Source organism: Mercenaria mercenaria, chromosome 5 (assembly GCF_021730395.1).
Source record: "Mercenaria mercenaria strain notata chromosome 5, MADL_Memer_1, whole genome shotgun sequence".
Taxonomy (NCBI): domain Eukaryota; kingdom Metazoa; phylum Mollusca; class Bivalvia; order Venerida; family Veneridae; genus Mercenaria; species Mercenaria mercenaria.
The window spans coordinates 17,563,607-17,585,399 of NC_069365.1; the positions used below are offsets into that span (position 1 = coordinate 17,563,607).

General features: G+C 34.7%; 1 protein-coding gene across 1 annotated transcript; it reads left to right on the forward strand.

The window, feature by feature from the left end:
- Window positions 1-662: 662 nt before the first annotated feature.
- On the forward strand, window positions 663-15,160 carry LOC123558144 (uncharacterized). Its single transcript, XM_053544458.1, has 10 exons — window positions 663-714; window positions 3,672-3,821; window positions 4,167-4,271; window positions 4,479-4,586; window positions 4,934-5,038; window positions 5,232-5,339; window positions 5,687-5,791; window positions 5,986-6,093; window positions 12,406-12,879; window positions 14,268-15,160. The coding sequence occupies exons 1-10, from the start codon at window positions 663-665 to the stop codon at window positions 14,516-14,518; spliced, it is 1,566 nt and encodes a 521-aa protein (XP_053400433.1). The 3' UTR covers window positions 14,519-15,160.
- The last annotated feature ends 6,633 nt before the right edge of the window (window positions 15,161-21,793 follow it).

Below are 21,793 nucleotides of genomic sequence, written 5' to 3' on the forward strand. Positions count from 1 at the left end.
TTTTCAAAAGATTCACTTAAATCTTCATCAAAGAAAATGGGTCCATAGTAATCTTTTAGCAGTAATGCTTTATATACAAGTTTATATTTCTGCCGAACTTCAGACTCAGTTTTGTAACAGTAAATACAGAATAGTATTTATCTATCTGACGTGCTGGTTGATCCATGTTCCTATTATGTTCGGACTGCACCTTCTTTGTTTCAAAGTATTCATGGTAAGATAAGAGACATTTAGCCAGTGACTTTATACCTTCATATGCCTTTTCCCAGGCTTCTGAAGTTCTCATTACTGGCCGATCGCATAAACTGAACAAAGTATCGGCATGGGACTTGAGCTGATCAGATTGCAGTAGCTAAGCTTCTTCTGAGTTTCTTGCGTCTGTGTTCATTATAGCCTTGAAAGTTATAGATACAGATGGCATAAATTTAACCGAAGCCTCCCTCTTACTTCTGTCATTGATTACATTGTGTTGTTCGTAATGTACCAAAGGGCGTTCGTCAGGGATGAAAATATATTATATAAAGAAAAGATCATTTTTTAATTAATTTTAATTTACATTTTCATTATATCTGACTAACGTTTCTAAATTTGACCAAACATGCTCGTCTGTTGAGTAAGTCACAACAACCGTAAGTGTCTGATCTTTAATAGAACAGGACAATATGACGCAGTGCCATATTTACCTGGGTAGCATAACTGCCCTCATCACTACTTGTAAACAACATCTGCTGCATTGACATCCAGTCAACAAGGTCATTAAAAAGCTCTTCTTTCCTTGACAGGCCATCAGATACACCAGAACTGCAATGTGCAAAATATTAACAGTACTATCTAATTCTGTTCTGAAAGCTATATAGATAAAAAATGTTTATGTGTCAATAACAAAGGCAACGACAATCGAGTAAATTTCATTTTCCTATATGCTTGTATCAGTACAGAATCGTCTTGTACTCGTTTAATATTACAGACAAACCTATCTTAAGCAACCAGCCAAGGGAGTGAAAAAAGTGACTGCTTACAGCAGGTGGCTGCTTAATACAGGTTATTTATAGAATGAATGAACATTTGGGAAATTAGACACTGGCTCTTTAAGACAGGTTGGCTGCTTATAGGAGGTGAGCGCTTAAGCAGGTTTGACTGTTATGTCTGTCAGATATACAAAATATGTTTTCACTTTTAAATATCCTTCTTAATGTAGCATACAAACCTTGATGATTTTTACTCGGAAGCACTCTAGTTTGTTTCCTGTTTTCCACCATAATACTGAAGGCATCCTTACTAACATTGGTATTCAGAGGTTAAGCTGTATATAGCTCATCAACTGTTTCATCCTCAGGTAGGCGCACTAGTTTCATATACTTTGTGCCTGGAAACTGAAATACATGTATTTTAAAGAAATGGTTCAAAGAATTTATTTATTATTAGAATAGACTAGAATTTGAAATATGCCGCATGTATCAAGGGACAGCAATGCATGTTAGCATAAATTTAATACCTATAAAGTTCACAGTACAAATTTGCTAAATCCATTGTCATCAATTTCACTGAATAAGTTATATTAATGGGTTTTAGAATTTTCTAAAATTATTAGAAAAGACACGAACTTGAAATATGAGGCATGCATCAAGCGACAACAATGCATGTTTAATAATATAGTGTTAAAGATACCTAAATGTTTTACAGTACATTTGCTATTAGACCATTAGCATCGTTTTAACTCGATTTTATAAGGGTCCTGACAGCCAGCTTGAGATATTAAACAGTTTGAAAAGAAATGCGGCCCAAAACAGGCAATATCACCCAAAGCTTGTCTATGCAGTATGACAGTTGTCTATTGTTGAGTGTTAATTTTAAATTGTTTTTCCAAAAACAAGCAGTATTGTAGTTATTTTTTAGCATTGCCAGTAAAAACGGGTAGATTTGAAAACTTGCCAGTAAATGTACTGGCCATCATATTTTTCTGTCTGTAATTATTTGACTTTAAAAATCATAAATTGGCTGTTAATACACAATTAAAATTATTGAGAAAACATACTTGACAATGCTGTATGGAATCTATATTAACAAAGTTGCTAGATACCTGTGACACCAATATCCAAATTGGAAGGTCATATAGGTCTTCATCCTCTAGTTTTGTCCACGGCCACCTGGAACGGTTTAGAAAAATGTATTATTTCTTTTAAAATAATATGACATTTTAAAGATGTTAATGTAAACTGTCAAATATAATTCCTACATGTATTTGAGATATTTGTATTGTAATTCTGTCCCATTAAATCCTGACAGTATAAAGCTATTAAAGCTGTCGCTGCGATCTGACAAGCGCATAAACTTACCAACCCTACTTTAATAAATTGCTACTGTTCTAGCTGTCACCTTTTGCTGGTCAGAAATTGTTTGATACTAAGAGACGCAATCTAATATCAACCTGGCATATTTCATTAATTTTAATAGAATTCATTTCAATTATTCAAAGATACAATACACTTTCCTTCGACAAACTGGACATATCGATGTACATCCGCCCCCCACCCCAACCCCCCCCCCCATCCCAAGCCCCCAGCCGTTCACAGTAGTTCTATAAAAAAGAAATCGGACATAGGTTCCCCTAGCCTAGGCAATTTATTTTTAAAAAAAAAATTATACATTCATGAAAAAATCGGGCACAGATTCCCCTAGCCTAGGCATTTTTATCTTTTTTCAAGTTTCAATATTGTGCAGATCAAGAAAGAGGAGGTATTTAAAAGCAGAAGTAAATCAGGAGTGTTGGGGCCCTGATTGGTTCATTTATCCTAATGAAACACTGACACTCCTGTGCGGTAGTGTTGCATATTATAAACAATACAGTTACCTTTGACAAAAATAATAACTCCATGTATATATATCGGACATTGAATTAAATCAATTGCAAACAAAGCTATCTGTTAAAAAAATGTTTACCCCAACCACTTGAAACAAACCTGCGTTTGTAGACAATGACACCTCCATCAAGCCTTCAGGGCGGCATCTAAGGGTTGATTCCATTTTATTTAAAGCATTTGAATCATCGAAAACTTTGAACATTTTGAAGACAATTGTGGCTAAATATGTTTCTGTATTATAAGCATTCATAATGATATTGTACGAACATTACATTTATTGTTTTTATCCGGTTTAACAATTATTAACTGAGTTGACAAGAAATATATGATTATGTTTTAGAGAGAAAACAAGGCTGAAAATTGGATTGGTGCCACCATAAGTGTAAAATGTTCATTTTCATGAATAAAATTTTGGAAAGATATCTGAGAAATAATAACATACTTACAATTTTTGTTAGAATTATAACAAACACCAAAACTACTAAAGCTTCGGTCTATTCTAAATCTTTGATTCTGAAAACTGACATGTTCCAGGAGTATATTTTTTCAGAAAATCAGATATAGTCTTAAAGGGATTTAAGCACTGATGTTTTTATGTTACTTTGTTGTTTAGTTTTGCTGTCTCTTAGTTAATTTATGCTATTAGTAACGGGTAGCAATATATAATTATATATAGCATTATTACCTATCGCAAAACAAAATATATAACAAAAACATTTGCAAGAAAAATCTAATAACTTGGAGTCATCAATTAACCCCATGACAAGAAGTATATCTTAAGAAACTGGTTTATAATTGTTTTAATTGTAGATGAAGCTGTTTTTACTAAATTATTATACATCAAAATTGCAGACATTGATCATGTTGCTGATGGCAATAGTAAACAAAGTGGAACAAATAATATATTGGTATTAGATACAGAGAGAAGTCATGAAGAATACGACTTTCTGGATAAAAGGGGTAATTATATATTGACTACAGAGTTTACAGTTCTTATGAAAACATATCTAGTTAACGTGTTTCACCACTAAATATGTGTATCTGGGCATTTTTGGCTTGGTAAATTTACATTTTAGTAAATATATATTACTCTACAGATAGGAGTGTGATAACTGAATATATAAACTTCTAAATACTCATAGACGTACCACATTACATTTTTATTACAACATTATGAATATCGTACACCACCTACTTAATGAAAAATGCAAGGTCATTTCAAATTGTGCTAGACATTTCTATAAATTTAGTTCAACAATACCAATTTGATTTATCTTATTCTTTGACAATATGATTTAATTGTAGGTAAGGGAACTACGACATATACAAGTGTAGCTACAGATAAAAGTCATCTTCGCAACACTGAAATGCAAACAGAAATCGAACCCACGAAGTATGATGAGAACAAGGGTAAAATGCTTCAAATATGCAATAAACAGCACAAACCATATAAATCAAGTTTGTATAATTTCTAAATACAATGTCATGAATATGAAACATATATAAATATGTATGTAATCAGATGTTATGGTGTCTTTATGTTAAGAAACTGGTTAATTATTGTTTTAATTGTAGATGAATCTGTTTTTACTTAATGATTATACATCAAAATTGCAGACTTCGGTCATGTTTCTGATGGAAATGGTATTCAAAGCCGGACAAATAATATATTGGTATCAGATACAGAGAGAAGTCATGAAGAACACGACTTTCTAGATGATAGGGGTAATTATATACTATCTATATATTTTACAGTTCGCATGAGAACATATCTAGTTAACGTGTTTCACCACCTTGTATGTGTATCTTGGCATTTTTGGCTTCCTAAATTTACAGTTAAGTGAATGTATATTACTTTACAGATAGGGGTGTGAAAACTGAATATATAAACTCTTCTAAATGCTTATAGAAGTAAAACATTACATTTTTATTACAACATTATGAATATCTTACACCACCACTTAAAGAGTAATGCCAGCTCATTTCCGATCGTGCTAGACGTTTCTGAAATATTTAGTACAACAATACCAATTTGAATTATCTTATTCTTTGACAATATGATTTAATTGTAGGTAAGGGAACTACGACATATACAAGTGTAGTTACAGATAAAAGTCATCTTCCCAATACTGAAATGCAAACAGAAATCGAACCCACGAAGTATGATGAGAACAAGGGTAAAATGCTTCAAATAAGTAATTAGAGAACACAAACCATATAGATCAAGTTTAAATACAATGTCATGAAAATAAAATATATATATACATATAATCAGATGAAAGGGTGGCTTTATGTTAAGAAACTGGTTAATTATTGTTTTAATTGTAGATGAAGCTGCTTTTACTTACTTATTATACATCAAAATTGCAGACTTCGGTCATGTTGCTGATGGAAATGGTATTCAAAGCATAACAAATAATATTTTGGTATCAGATACAGAGAGAAGTCATGAAGAACACGACTTTCTGGAAAATACTGGTAATTATATTCTATCTATATATTTTACAGGTCGCATGAGAACATATCTAGTTAATGTGTTTCACCACCTTATATGTGTATCTTGGCATTTTTGGCTTCCTAAATTTACAGTTAAGTGAATGTATATTACTTTACAGATAGGGGTGTGAAAACTGAATATATAAACTCTTCTAAATGCTTATAGAAGTAAAACATTACATTTTTATTACAACATTATGAATATCTTACACCACCACTTAAAGAGTAATGCCAGCTCATTTCCGATCGTGCTAGATGTTTCTATAATATTTAGTACAACAATACCAATTTGAATTATCTTATTCTTTGACCTTATGATTTAATTGTAGGTAAGGGAACTATGACATGTACAAGTGTAGTAACAGATAAAAGTCATCTTCCCAATACTGAAATGCAAACAGAAATCGAACCCACGAAGTATGATGAGAACAAGGGTAAAATGCTTCAAATAAGTAATTAGAGAACACAAACCATATAGATCAAGTTCTAAATACAATGTCATGAAAATAAAATACATATATACATATAATCAGATGAAAGGGTGTCTTTATGTTAAGAAACTGGTTAATTATTGTTTTAATTGTAGATGAAGCTGCTTTTACTTACTTATTATACATCAAAATTGCAGACTTCGGTCATGTTGCTGATGGAAATGGTATTCAAAGCGGAACAAATAATATTTTGGTATCAGATACAGAGAGAAGTCATGAAGAACACGACTTTCTGGAAAATACTGGTAATTATATACTATCTCTATATTTCACAGGTCGCATGAAAACGTACCTAGTTAATGTGTATCACCATCTTTTATATACTTAATAATGGCTTTGGCGTACAATAGTTAAACTACTGTACTGAAGGTCATTTTGTCAGAATTCTTCGGATGATTGCCTGCACCCAGAAAATGGCCCCTTGTATTTGGGTTCCGGCGATGACCTTATTGTTTTCGGGTATGAAGGCCATAACTAAAGGACGCTTTTGACTTCAGTCGTCTTACTTTATAGAATGATTGTTTGAGGTCACAAGTTGAGCCTTCTGTCTTTGGTTCAGTAGATCAAAGGTAAATTTTCATAACGACCTCGAAACTGAAACCGGTTTCTGCACAATTACTAACGCATTGAGTTACAGCCATTAAACTGCTAATAATGATTACCTGAGGTTAATAGATGGCCGCTATGGTTTTATGGGTCAGTAGGTCAAAAATCGAGGCCATAATGATTTGAAACTGAAAATAGTTTCCAGTCAATAACTAAGGATCGATTTGGCTGACAGTCATTAGATATTATCGGATGATAAATCGTGATCAGTAGATGACCTCTGTTGTTATAGGGGTCAGTAGGTCAAAGGTATAGATGTCCTCCTGACTAAATGTGGTTTTTAGCACAATATCTAAAGAATAATCAGTTTATTGTCTCTGCAGTTATAAATTCTACTGAGATTTTACCCTTAGCCATTTAACTGAAACTGCAAAAGCGTTATAGAGATGAATTGTTTTATCTTATGTTTGTGTTTTATTTAGTATTATAAAAGATAATATGTAAGGGTAGATTTCTCGGAAGCACAGAGCACCAAAACACAGCCCCAGAGCCACGCATTTACATAGAAGGCCCACAACAAAAAGAAGCTGTAATGGAAAATATTTCAGACGGGTTGCTTCAAACATCCAACAAGTACATATTAAATTATGCTAAATATTGATGGAGGGGAAGGAAACGGCAAGGGGCGAAATGGGATCGGGGTGGGGCGGGGGGGGGGGGGGGAGGGGGGTGGGGGCAGGAATTCGAAAGGGAAAGTTGAACAAGGACGAATATACAAGGGAATGCCATATTCTTTAAAAACAGTCGCACTACAACGTAAACCACAATAGCGCAGACACTCATGTACCAAAGATAAAAACACAACTAAATAACACAGAAAAACGAACAACCAACACATAAGAAAACAGGGCACCGTTATAGTCTCACAAGCATAAAAACGCACCCACACACATAGGAAAAAAACAATCAAGTACCGTCTTGGGATTCGGCTGCCAAAACAAAAGTAAAGGGGAGGGGATGCAAAAAGTAGCGTAAATGCAAGGGAAAAGAGAGGGCAATAGGTTATATATTGTGCCAAGTGTAAGCTGCATTTCATTTCGCTGACATTTATTTGATTATTTCTCGAGAATTACTACACATATATATGTGGAAGTTGTCTTGAGTTTGTATTGGTTGATTGTGGGAAGATTGATTTAAATAGTTTTGTGAAATATTGTGAAATACTTGCATTTTGTTGGTACTTTTTCAATTTATTTGTGCATTTTTTCAGAATAACGTTGAAATTTTCAACTGATTTTTCTTCACACACAATGATTGACCAATTATCACTTGTAGCTTTTCATGTCAAACACCAATACAATAGACGTGAACTACTTGATATTGGAAAGTATGCCCGGGGGAAATTTCGGCCAGATATTCCTCTTCAAACAACAATAAAACAGTTAGGTATTTTAAAATACAGAGGTTCAAGAGGAGGTAAATCAATATGGGATGTCAATATAGGGGTCCATTTGTATAATGTAAAAATACTGCCTGAAGAAATCACAATTATAGTTCGACAACGAAATGAAATCTGTATAAACAGTTCAAATTGTATGGATAGCCAAAACCTTGAAATTCAGCAGCAAAATACCAAAAATGTTACCAAAATTAGATGTGAATCCATTACAACAGGAAGAAGTGAGAAGAAAATTCGTGTATGCAGTTTCAACCCAAGATCTGTCAAAAATAAGACAGTTTCTCTGTGTGATCACATAGTTTCAAATGATTTTGATTTGGTAGCACTCACTGAGACTTGGCTCGGAACTACCATGGATAAAACGTGTATTGGCGAACTTGTACCGAATGGATATTCAATTAAAAGTGTGAACGGTGCAGCAGCTGCCGTGGAGGGGGTGTGGCTCTCATACATAAGCCTGCATTTACTCTTCGTGTTATTGCATCTAGTCGTGACAAAGATTTTAAACAATTTGAATACATGGATTGTAATTTGAGCATCAATGGATTTTCTGCACGAGTGGCAGTGATATATAGACCACCACCAACAAAACAAAACGGTTTAAAGACTAGTGTGTTTCTAGAGGAAGAATGGCCTACTTTCCTAGGCAGGTATGCTACAGTTGATAAAGACATCATCATTGTGGGAGACATGAATTTCCATCTTGATATTCCATCAGACTGAGATGCTGTCAGATTTAAAAGTGTACTTCAGTCATATGGTATGCATCAACATGTGAACGGACCAACCCATGCCCACGGTCATACATTAGATGTTGTAATAACCAGGAACGACAGCAAAATAATATCATGTGTCGAGGTCATCGATCCAGGTCTTTGTGACAATACTGGTAATATGTCACAGGATCACCATGCAATTCATTTCAACGCCTGTGCCACAAAACCAGCTCCGATACGGAAGCAAGTTTCTTTTCGGAAATTACGCTCTATTGACGTAAGTTCTTTCAAACAAGACATCTCAGCGTCCCTTGCACTAAATACGTTTCCAGAAGGCTAGTAAGCTAGTAAATGCATATTCAAAAGGATTATCCTTACTGATAGATAAACACGCTCCTTTACGCACAAAAACTATCGTTCTTCAACCTAGCTGTCCGTGGTTTACAGACGAACTTCATGAGGCTTAACACATTAAAAGCAATCTTGAGCGGAAGTGGCGTAAATCCAAACTAACAATCGACCATCAACTTTATAGGGACCAATGTGCTACCATGAATAAACTCCTAATTCAGGCCCGAACCGACTACTTCTCTGATAAGGTGAAGTCGTGTGGCACTGACCACAAAAGTTTGGCCAAGATAACCAAAAATCTACTAGGAGACAGCCAAGATGCTTCCCGTCCCTCTAATACATCATCAAAGGAACTTGCGCAGAAGTTTAGTGACTTTTTCATCGAGAAAATTGAGATTATTAGGAATGATATTATTTCGCACAGCCAAACTGATCGTGATTCAGTAGACTTGCATTGTCCAGAACACCAAGAAGTAGCAAACTGTGTTATTGATTTGGCTCCTACAACGATAGAAGTGGTAGAGCAAATTATGCAAAAATCTCCAAACAAATCCTGCGAACTTGACCCTTTACCAACATGGCTTCTGAAGAAATGTCTCGATGAGCTCTTGCCGCTGATAACAAACATCATAAATACATCAGTTGAATTAGGTTATGTACCAAAAGAGTTTAAAAGTGCTAGGATAAGACCCCTGCTTAAGAAACCAAGTCTTGAACCAAACATTCTCAAAAACTACAGGCCTGTATCTAACCTCCCTTTCATTTCAAAAATCTTAGAAAAGGTAGTAGATGCACGTCTTGAGCGGCACTTGAGTGAAAATGAGCTACATGAGGGACTGCAGTCTGCTTACAGAAAGTTTCATTCAACTGAGTCGGCTTTGATAAAGGTACAGAATGACATCCTCACATCTCTCGATCAAAATTCTGTAACTGTCCTCGTGCTACTCGATCTTTCTGTGGCTTTCGACACGATTGATCACCAAACACTGTTACACCGGCTCGAACATCATTTTGGAGTCACAGACAAAGCACTTGCATGGATGTCATCATATCTTAGTGACCGCTATCAAACTGTATGCGTTGATGGTGAGTTGTCGACGCCTACGATGATGAAATACAGTGTGCCCCAGGGATAAGTGCTTGGTCCAAAGAACTACATCATGTACACTAAACCCGTGGGTGCCATATGCAGACGTCATGGACTTCTTCATCATTTCTACGCAGATGACTCTCAATTATACCTATATTTTAAGCCGATAGAGGCTGTGGTCAGAAGTGAAGCTTTGCGCCGCATTGAGAGCTGTCTGGCTGAAATTGTCTCGTGGATGAATTCCAACATGCTGAAGCTCAGTGCTGATAAAACTGGGGTAATGCTATTGACATCAAAGCGTAACTCCAAGTACATTGATGACGTTTCTGTGAAGGTCGGTGATTCTGTGATAAAATCAACGAAATGTGTTAGGAATCTTGGAGCAGTATTTGACAGCTGTATGGATATGGAACAACAAGTCCACTCAGTGTGCCGGGCTGGATATGCACAACTTCGCAGAATAGGTCACATCAGACGGTATCTTACCAGTGATGCCACAAAAACCCTTATAAACAGCCTGGTTACTTCACGGTTAGACTACTGTAATGCCTTGTTAGGTGGTTTACCAAACAGCACAGTTAACAAGTTGCAACATGTCCAGAACACTGCAGCTCGCGTAATCACTAAGACGCCCCGTCGCAATCATATAACACCGGTTCTGAAGGAGCTTCACTGGTTGCCAGTGAAATACAGGGTGCAGTACAAGGTTCTGACACACATTTAAGGCTTCACACAATCAGTCCCCTGCCTATATTAGGGATATGCTAGAAGTGTATAAACCGGTCAGGACCCTAAGATCACAAGACACGCTGTCACTGGTTATGCCAAAATCTAAAACCATGATGTATGGCAATCGCAGCTTTTCGTGCACTGCTCCAAAGCTTTGGAACTCCCTTCCTGTCAAGATCAGGGAAGCTGACACGCTAGCTGCTTTCAAAAGCCTGCTCAAAACCCACTTCTTTGTACAATATTTTGTTAACTGACCGATACATTTATGTTTTTATCTTGTTTTTAAATTATACTTGTTTTCAGTCATGATTTTGTTAATGTGGAATGCATTATCTTTGTATACGTATTTGTTTGTATTTTTGCAATTTATTCTGTAAAGCACTTTTGAACGTGTACAAGTGCATGAAAAGAGTGCTATATAAATGTGGCATAATAATAATAATAATAATAATATAATAATAGGGGGAGTGGAGCGGGGGAAAAACACTTACAACAAACAAGAACACATATGCAACAGACATTACGAGACAGACAAAACAACCAGGTGAAAATAGGGGGTTTGAACGCGTTTAGGCCATGCCGACCTTGCATTTACCTTATTTTCAACACGTTAAACAACACAATGTAAATAAAATTCCCACCGAGAAGGCTCTAACATTAGTGTAAAAGTAACAGATAAATAAAGCAAAACATAAACTTAAGGTAAATTAAGGTACAATTACACAAATGTACTCAACAACTTGTCTGAAGTCAGAGCAACAAGAGCCTAACTTTTAAGGGCACGACTAAGAAAACTGTAATGTTTTAAAATCAACTTATCTTCGAACATTTGAAGCGTTTGTGTTTTAGCTTTTTGATAACATCTCTTGATGGACCAAAACGGATTAACACCCGAGTTCTCATAAACCTTTGGGCAATACTTCTGTACGTGGTCTTAAATTGCAGTAAGACAAGAAGTCAAAAGTACAGAAATGTTTTTGTAGTACATAAGGTTGAATTTGCAATGAATCGAGCTTCATAGGGAGTTTTTTGAAGTTTAGGGATGCAATAAAGAGTAGGGAGCTTCATTTGACTGTCCTCAAGTACGACTTTAAAATTTATACAATCATTTGCATGGATTTTTTGCAATAGTTTTCTAATCTAGTTGTGATAACTGGTAAGTTTTTGTATGTTTCAGGTCAAAATTTGTGGCTACAAGAATAATTGAGTAACGATGTACTTACAATGATATAATTACAACTATTACTCAATTCATAGATTTGCGCGTTTCTGGTTGGCTGCTTCAGCACACGTGACCAACTTTCATTTCTCAATGAAGCCATCACGTATTCATTAGACGTAATTAATATTCATAATTTTACGGACTACTTTTTCGTTTCTGAAAAAAAGTTGAAGTTTTTTTCAAAGAAACAAATGGAAGAAGTTTTTATAGTTGTAATTATAAGAACTGAACTATCAGGAAGTGTACACCTGATTTTTACCGTCGGTGTTTATGCAAATTAGGCGTAAACTTCCTGACAGTTCATACATCGATGAACCGCAGAAAAATACCATTCAATTCTTAAAATTTCCGTGCATTCTTTGGCTTTATATATTTCATTTTTCAATTTGTCATTATAAGTTACGGATTTTGAATATAATCTTTTGCTTTAAATATATTTTCAAGGAAGTACAAGCAAATTCCTTAAACATACGGAACCATGCCCGAATGTTCCAGAACCTTTTAATTTGGAAAATGACACTGTAGAAAGGGGAATTCTGATAGAGGATGAGAAAAATGTAACACAAACGAGAGAAATTAAACACACATCACTCGTAATAGATGGACAAGATTGTACTGTAACAGACGAAAACGAAACAGAAGAGAGTGTTCGACCTAACACATTAGTATCACAACCAAATTTTGTTTGTTCCCATTCCGACTGTATTTCTCAAACTGAAATTCAAGACAAAGTTGTAAAAATCCTGCAAGAACAAGGTTGCAATCTGGTTACTGAAGGAAATGGTCTTGAATCAGAAGTGACAGAATTAGAGAAAATTCTGAAGGCGTGTAAAAGAAACAATGAAATGTACACCCAAAAGAGAAAGCTTCTTGAAAATATCAAAACAGAACAGAAACAAATAGCAGCCTTAAAAGCTGGTAGGCAATGTCTAATACAGTATGTTTAATTATTTACGTTTAGTTCGTTTTCCTAATATTATCTTTAAAAACAAATGAATGTCTTTTATGTACAAATGTTATTCCTGTTAATCGTATTTACATATAATACCTGTATACTGCAAGAACTATACATTTTGCTAAGTGACATCAAAGACATCTAAGAATCATGTACACCTAAGACATCATACTGTGAAATCATTTAATTTCGTCGGCACGAAATTTCGTGGTTTTGACCAAAATGGCTGTTTCGTGGGGACGTGAATTCGTGGATTTTCAATTTTTGAAAAAAAAAATCATAATTTCCACAGGAATATATATCTACTAGTACTTCTGCCCTTACATGTGAAACCTACACGTGTCAAACAACGCTACCATGGTTACCGAATTTGCAATCTACGCCGCGGGAGATTAGCGAGTGATCATGTGCCAATTAACGACTGCGTTATCTATAATTATACGAATCCTTATTTGTAAAACTTTTTAAAACTGTGAAATATTCAATGAGAAAAGTCGGCGTCAATTAAAAAGTGTCAAAACCGTAGCACCTAGCACAATTAGCATTCATAATCGAAACAAATATAAAGTTGATCATTTGATCGTGTTTTAAACAAGAACTACTTATTGTACCGCAAATTAAAACACACTATTATAGATTTAAATAATGTAGTGCTAGTATAACCATAATAATTTTTACATAAACTATTATAAACTGATCCGACTTTTTTTTGGCAAAATGAATGCGCGTCTGCATCTAAAATTACAAGCTGTTGAACTTGTGCATGTATTATTTCCTGCCGAGAAACGCGTAATCTGAATTAGGTATTAACGCATCGGATACAAATCTTACAATAAATTTGTAGTATTTAATAGTTCCAAAGTCGTAGTATTTTACTACATGTCATTAAAAATAAAGACTAGTGTATAAACATTGCATAGCGGGGCCGAAAAAAATCATGTAACAGCCGTATTATAGTGTAGTTGGCACGTGACGCTACGTCAAACTTCTTTATTTAGTATCTACTTTCACTTTGACAAACATGTCATAAACAAACCACGGGTACATTTCTAAATGAAATAGTTGGTTTTGTTTCCACGCATACGTATGTTATCGTTGATGGAGTCTCCATAAACTACACGAAAGCTGCAGGTTAGTACTGTCACATGCATACAACTACGGATCAGATTGAACGGCTATGGTGACTTTTTTGGCGACTTTGCGTACAATTAAAAATTATCGTGGGCATAATTTGTTCGTTGGGACTTAAATTCGTGGTTGAGCTCAACCACGAAATCCACGAAAATTAATCCCTCACGAATAATAATGATTTCACAGTATAGGAGAAATAATAATTTTAACTTTATTATAGCAATATCGGATGGCGACAGTTTAGAAGAGAAAAGCGAGCAACAATATGTCGATAGCCTGGAAGACATGGTACAATATATAGCTCCAGGAAGATGTCGGATGAGTTTGGATTTTAGAGACAAGGATGTCCCAGCTACTCTCTTACCAGCAAGTCTACGGATTGATCCAGGAATTAAAATGCCTGTTAAGCTGTATGATGTTGAGCAAGATTTGAAAGACTCCACATTTTATTCTGAATGCAATTTTGATTAAATTTACAAAATCTGCTGTTAAACTGAATAAAAACAAAAATACAATACTTACACTCAACAAAATTCCTAATCGCTCACTTTTATATTGTATTACTATTTTAATAAAACATGTATTTACACGAAATTTCACATACCGACATTTGAATATGTACTAAAGCTAATCATTATCCCCCGCCGATGAAATCGGGAGTGGGGTATTGAAATGGCGTTGTCCGTCCGTCCATGCGTGCGTCCGTCCGCAGCCATTTCTCAGTAACTAGCAGGTAGAATTTCATGAAACTTGAAATAAACATGAACCAACATACTGCGATGATGCCCGTCAAGTTCTTTTTAATTGGTCAATTTTCCTTAGAGCTATTGCCCTTTATTTACTAAAAAATGCCCCAAAATGTCCGCCCGCAGCCATTTCTCAGTAACTAGCTGGTAGAATTGCATGAAATTTGAAATAAAGATGAGCCAACATACTGTGATGATGCCCGTCATTTTTTTTAATTATTATTCAATTTCCCTCAGAGTTATTGCCCTTTAATTGTTAAAAAATCCACAGATTTGTACATAACAAACCAACCAATGGGAAGAATTTTATTAAACTTCTTTCATTTGTTTTCATGAACGTTTATTATAAACATGTGCAGATGTTGCCTTGGTCACCCCACCCCCCCCCCCCCCAAAAAAAAATATATATATATATATTATTCCTTTTGATTATTTATTTTTCAAATCTTCCATGAATATTTTATCAACATGAAAGGTTGTACCGTTCCCTGACCTCACTCCACTCAGTCATGCCCACCACCCTGATCATGCATCCGCACCCCTCCCCCCCCCCACCCCAATTCCATTTGTTTTTTTTTATTTTTTTTATTTTTTTTTTATTTTTAATTTTCCATCAATATATCAATATTTATAATCAACATGTGAAGTTTTGTAACCTCACGCGGTCACCGCAACTGCCCCTCCCCACCCCCCAAAAAAGCATTCATTTTCTGTTAAAATGATTTTGATTAATGAAATTATTTGCTTCTAAGTAACATCCGTAACATTTTACCAGTTATATTTTTTGCCATTCCTCACCGCAAACCCTTTCAGCGGGGGATACCAATTCATTGAATTTGCTTGTTAATTTACTTTTGGCGACTCGCGGTCAAAGTAACCGCATTAGGCCTTTTGACTAAAATTGCATATTTTGCACGTGCAAGGCATGTGCACCAACATGCACCTGTTCGTTTACACTTTTGGCATTACTGACGAAAGTCCTACTAGAAAAATACATATTATGGTGAAATTGACACAAGAGTAACGCGATCGAGCTGTCGAAATGTTGCTAAACGGGACACATTTACGACAAGTGTGTAATTATTTTTGCAATTTCATAAGAATTAAGATATAATTTGTTTGTAGCTTTTAGTTTGGTGGTTAATTCCATTTTTAACCTTATTTCCATCTACAAGAACCTTTAATCGTTGGTTATCTACCATCTATTTGTTGAGTGTATAATGGCTTATAAATTATTGCTGCTGATGTTAGGAACACGACATGACATTTGTTCTTTAACTGTCTACACAATCCTTTAGGGGCATAAACAATGAGTTGGTACTATATTGGCAGAAGGTGGTCAATTATAACTTTAAAAAACATATAGACCGTGTACTAGTAACTTAAAATGTATATAAACACTACATGTTTTGGTTCTCTACATTTTCCAAAACCGTTTTTTATTCGAACCACTTCGTGTTACACAAATATAATAAACGTAATTAACTAATCAAACCTGCTAACGCCCTACGATAGTTTCAACAATATCTTTCATAACACTTGCATTAAATGCACATTTATGGAATAACAAATACGTTGTTAATAAAGATAGGAAATTTTAAACAAACTCGAAATGTGCAAACCTACAATTTCATTCATCTTACGACCTCTATCTACGTTAAGAAAGCCACAAAATATAGATGAATAGTTTGTATTTTATTCAACGAGAAAATATTTATAGGGATATATAGGTTTAGATATAAGATTTCAACTGGCATATGGTCAAATACCAAACTAAAATAAATTTGCTTCAAAATATGACAAGATAATGAAATTATTTTTATACTGTTCCTGCCTTTGAACGAAATTCGCCTCTACATAAAATGGTGTCATAGCATTACAATAGCGGTAGAAGTTTCGAAAAGTATGTATAGATGATAATTTGTAGAATTGTACATTTTAATAATAATGACATCTGAAGAAATATGTTTTCTTTCCATTGTCCTCTTGTACTAATTTGTACCTTTTATTGTCATTTATCATTTGTTTTGTTTTACAGCAATTTCGGTTATATGTATGTGTATCATCCAATATTGATTTGTCTCTATCTGTAACTGTGAGAGCGAACTGTATGATATTATTTTGTATATGTATAAAAGAATTTGGTGACACCTACAATAATTGTAAAAACTTTGCATTCTAAATGTAGCACTTGTTTACATAACGGCAGTCTACGTGATATGTACATTACATCCTTTAGTTGTAATAAGAGTGTACAGAAAAAACTAGACTGAACAAAACATCTATTGCTGGACAATTTAAATTTCATTCAGTCTTCAAGTGTCATTCTAACAGGTGCATGTGATGTCCCCATCGACAATACGCTCTACTGTAACTTAAAGAAAATTCAATATAAATATTTATTTAGACATTTCTTAAAATTCCCCTGATGTTATCTATGTTTTACAAGAAATATCCATAATTGTGGTAAACAGTATGTTGAGCAAACGAAACGACCTAATATTCGTAATAAAAAAATCGAAGCTTTTTATATATCATCATTATTGTAAAATCGGACATTGTGTTAAAGATGTTTCTGTTCAACCTGTCGAACAATACTCGTTTCAAGGCTAAGATGTATTTGAACCTAAATGGATTATCCATATCAAACTGGCGAGCATAGGGTATTGTTGTGATCTTAGTTAATATGTGATGGTAGTGTAAGGATATTACAGACTATAGATGGTGAAAAATACATTGTGTTTGCTTCATTAGTGATACAAACGGCACATAATTCTCACTTGGAAATCTGAAACCGCAAAAATTAAAATCTTACAAAAAGTCAAATTCCGAGCACGTAATCCAATCAAATCACATAGGATAAAGAGCGAAATTCATTGTTTATTCGAGAAACCTAGTTTTTCAAATGTTAAACGTGGTGTACGGTCGATATATCAGAATTAAAAATCAACTCTGGTTTACGGCCGTGAACCTATATTTACGAGTTTATGAACATGAACCCCTGTTTACGACCGTGGGCCTAGGTTTATGATAGTGAACCATAGTTTACGGACGTGACATGTATGGAAATTGTCCAATATTTTAACACGATCCAATTCATTTTCCTATTAAACAAAGAAGGCTGGAAACAGTTAATTATTATACAACAATTCACTGTTCTGACGTCACAGTTATTACGTCATAACGTCAAACGGCATAGCGGCGCGCTGGAAAAGAAACCGATTGAAAACGGGCAAATATTTAATTTGTGGGATAATGGGGTTTTTCTACCAAATAATTTGGGATTAAATTAGGATTAAATACGATTTTCTCTGTTCTAACTAAAATTATTAACATTGTGTATTGTACAAAAGAAAAATATAATTTGTTGTTGTTACCCTATTGACAGGTGAAATATCCCTGGGCCTTTTGTCTATCATAATTAAGTTGTAGATATGTCGGGGATAGGGAATGGACAAAGTTATGACTTCAAGTAATATGTTACCTTGACAGATTAATGTCAGAAAGCGACTAGCTACATGGGCCTGGTATCACGAACCTGTCACTAGAGTAGCCATTGACATATACCCTAATTAGTTTTCCCTCTATATAAGAAACGTCAAAATGTTTGTAAGTTAGTTAGCCTTAGACTGCCACTGTGGCACTAAATAAAGTATACTTAAAACGTTAAACTTGTGTTGTTACGTGTCACATCTTTTTGTGGAGCCGAGGACCAGGATCAGAACCGAAGTACTTCAGAAGATTGGTGAGTGTTGATTTTATTCCTTTGTACTAAGTATTGTTAAAGATGGCAGATCAAGAAATTGCTCAAATTTTTCAAAACCAAGGGGAACAGTTACGAAATGTCTCTTCAATATTGGGAACACAGGGTACGGCACAGGTTGTACATACTTTTGATGGGGATCCAAAAAAATTTAGATATTGGATGAAAAGTATAGAAAAATACGGGGTTTTGACTAGGCTAGATGGGGAAAAACTAAAGTTAGTTGCGTATCAATCCAGCAGTGGCGCTGTTAGTGATTATATTCAAAGATATCTTCGCGAAAACCCTGGGGAAACATGGGCAGATCTTAAACAAGAATTAACCACCCGTTTTGCAGATATTCAGGATTCACAACATGCTTTTAGTCTCCTTAGAAATATAAAACAGTCTCCTGGCGAAAGTGTTCAAATTTTTGCAGAAAGACTTCTCTCGCTGGCCGAAGAAGCATTTACTGATCATCAGGGTGACAATGCTATTTTAGAAAGACAGTTAGTGGGATTTTTTATTGACGGGTTACTACATGATTTTTTAAAAATGAAGGTTTTAAGAGATAACCCAAACACACTTCATGCTGCTATTAAGGTTGCTATGCAAGAGCAAAATTTAAGGGCAAGATTCGATTTAAGAACAAACACTTACTCTGGGACAAAAGCAGAAACAAATTACGAACCTATGGAGGTTGATCATGTAAGACCGCAAAAGAGTTGTAGATTTTGCAAAAAATCTGGCCATCTTGTAAATGAATGTCGCCTTAGGCAAAAGCAAATAAATTCTATAGCGCGTGAGAAAGAACAAATTGCGAAAGCGAATAGTTTTCAGTCAACAAACTGGAAGTCGCGGGTAGAATGTTGGGGTTGTGGCAAAATAGGACACATACGTAGGGAATGTAGGAATACCAGGAGATACTACTCAAGGCAGCAGGAAAACTAGTTTCCTCCTATTATGATGAAGCCGATAATAGGAGAAAAACATATAGGTCAACATATAACATTGCTATTTGTGGAAATCCAAACTCTTGTTTAATTAAAGGGAATTCCTATAGTTTTTTATGCGCATCTTTCTGCGCAGCCGACACTTTCTATGGAAAACTGAACTGAAGTCAAAATTTGTTGAAACATGTTACAGACAATCTTAAATATGAGGAATCTTGAATGAAATAACATTTTTAATAAGTTTTATCAGTAATCAAATGTTGATACTGGTTTATGTTGTATTGACAAGTATCATGCCTGACAGGCATCTTGCCATTTTTGTGGTTGTGTTTTCACATCGCATTTTAGTACAAAGACAGTGTTGTTCATATAATGTAAGATAATTGACTTAGTACTGATAAGACAATATCACCTTTCAGATTATTTAGTATTCAATTATAGAAAGAATTAAGAATTTTTAATACTTTTTTTTTAACTTTTAGCAGACATACATGTAATCAATTTGGCCAGGTTCGCATCATTTCCGTTTGAACAGGTGTTGTATTCTAGCGGTCTTAACATAAAATTTAGCCTGGTGACCCATACATTTTTAGCCATTTTTATGCTCACAATACAATTATCTATACACAAGAAAAACAGGAAAAAATTCTATGAAAGAGTTTTTTGAAAATTTAAAAAAATACTCTTCTCTATGGGTATTTTGTATTGAAAAAAGTTCACAAAAGTAAATATGAAACAATATTTTTTTTTCATTTGTACCCATTATTGCAAGAATAGAGTATTACAAATATGACTATGATATCAAATAAGTATATAATAAAATCTGTAAAAAGAAAAGAACCGTATTGTGCTGTCTTGATGTATATTTTGGTTGGTATTTATAAAAAAAGCAGAAAATTATGAAATGTTGAAAAATCGCTGGCAGTTTCAGCAACAGTGGGTGTGTTCAAAACAATTTTTCTCAAAAACAAGCCTGGTGACCTATTGTTTTTATTTGTTCATTGTTTTCAGCACAAATTTTCCTATCATATATGTGAATTAAAAAAAAATCTATGAAAGGAAAAAAACTATAGGAATTCTCTTTAAGATAGGAAAAAGAAATTTTAGAAGTATTATTGATTCAGGAGCTGAGGTCAGCTTAATTAGCAGGAGAACATATATGTCATTGTCAAAGAGACCAAAACTTTTAGATAGGACCGCAAATCTTCAGTCTGTTAGTGGAAGTAGCTTACGTTGTGACGGGTCCGTAGTATTAAATTTCAGGATAGGAAATAAAAACAAATCACATTTGTTTTATGTAGTATCAAATATAAATAGGAATGTAATATTAGGTAGAGATTTTCTTTATCAACATAGGGTCCGTCTATATTACGATCTCAAGTGCATTAGAATAAATAACACCTACATCCCCTTAGAAGATGAATCTCATATAGCAAGCATCGTTAGGCTTCAAACTAGCACGGTCTTAAGACCTCAAACAATTAATATAGTTAGGGGACGGCTAAAACAATACAATGGCCTCCGGGCGGGAACAGAGTACGAGGTAAAAGAATATCAAAATGCATTTTTTCAATCAGAGCCAGGGCTTAACTTAATAAACTCAGTTGTCAAATTACCACATGAAAGAGTCATACCTGTTCTTATCATGAATAATACTCATAAAACAATCCGATTAAGGAAAAATTGTCCTATTGGTCAAATTGAAAAAATAGATTCGACCGAGATCGCATCAGTTAAACAGGTATCTGGAGATGACGAATCGCCTGACTCGGAGATCTTATCTGAGATAAACGCAACTACAAATTTTAAAGATCTTGTTACAGATTTGGTAAAGACAAATATTGATTTGTTTGCTAAAAATGACTGCGATTTGTCAACGACTGACACTGTCAAAATGCATATTGATGTAGGCAATCACCCGCAAATTAGAGTAAGGCCATATAAAATACCCTTGAGCCATAAGCAGTATATGGAAACTGCAATTAAAGATATGACCAAGGCAGGGATTATTGAACGCTCACATAGTCCCTGGAGTTTTCCAGTAGTCATTGTAGACAAAAAGAACGACAATTCCAAGCGACTATGTATAGATTTTAGGCTTCTTAACAGGGCCACACGAATTACGTCTTATCCTCTGCTAAATATTGATGGCATTTTATCCTCTTTAGGAAATAAGTCTTATTTCACCACCCTTGATTTACGCTCGTCATATTTCCAGGTCAAACTTGACGAAGAGTCAAAGAAACTGACAACTTTTAGTGCAGATTACATGGGTTCTTGGAACTTCCGCGTAATGCCTTTCGGG

Bases quoted from the DNA above. Each gene is read 5' to 3' on its own strand.
- LOC123558144 (XM_053544458.1), top strand. From the start codon at position 663: ATGACGCAGTGCCATATTTACCTGGGTAGCATAACTGCCCTCATCACT. The intron at 715-3,671 runs GTAAACAACATC...TTTTAATTGTAG, and splicing joins AACTGCCCTCATCACTACTT to ATGAAGCTGTTTTTACTAAA. The intron at 12,880-14,267 runs GTAGGCAATGTC...ACTTTATTATAG, and splicing joins AATAGCAGCCTTAAAAGCTG to CAATATCGGATGGCGACAGT.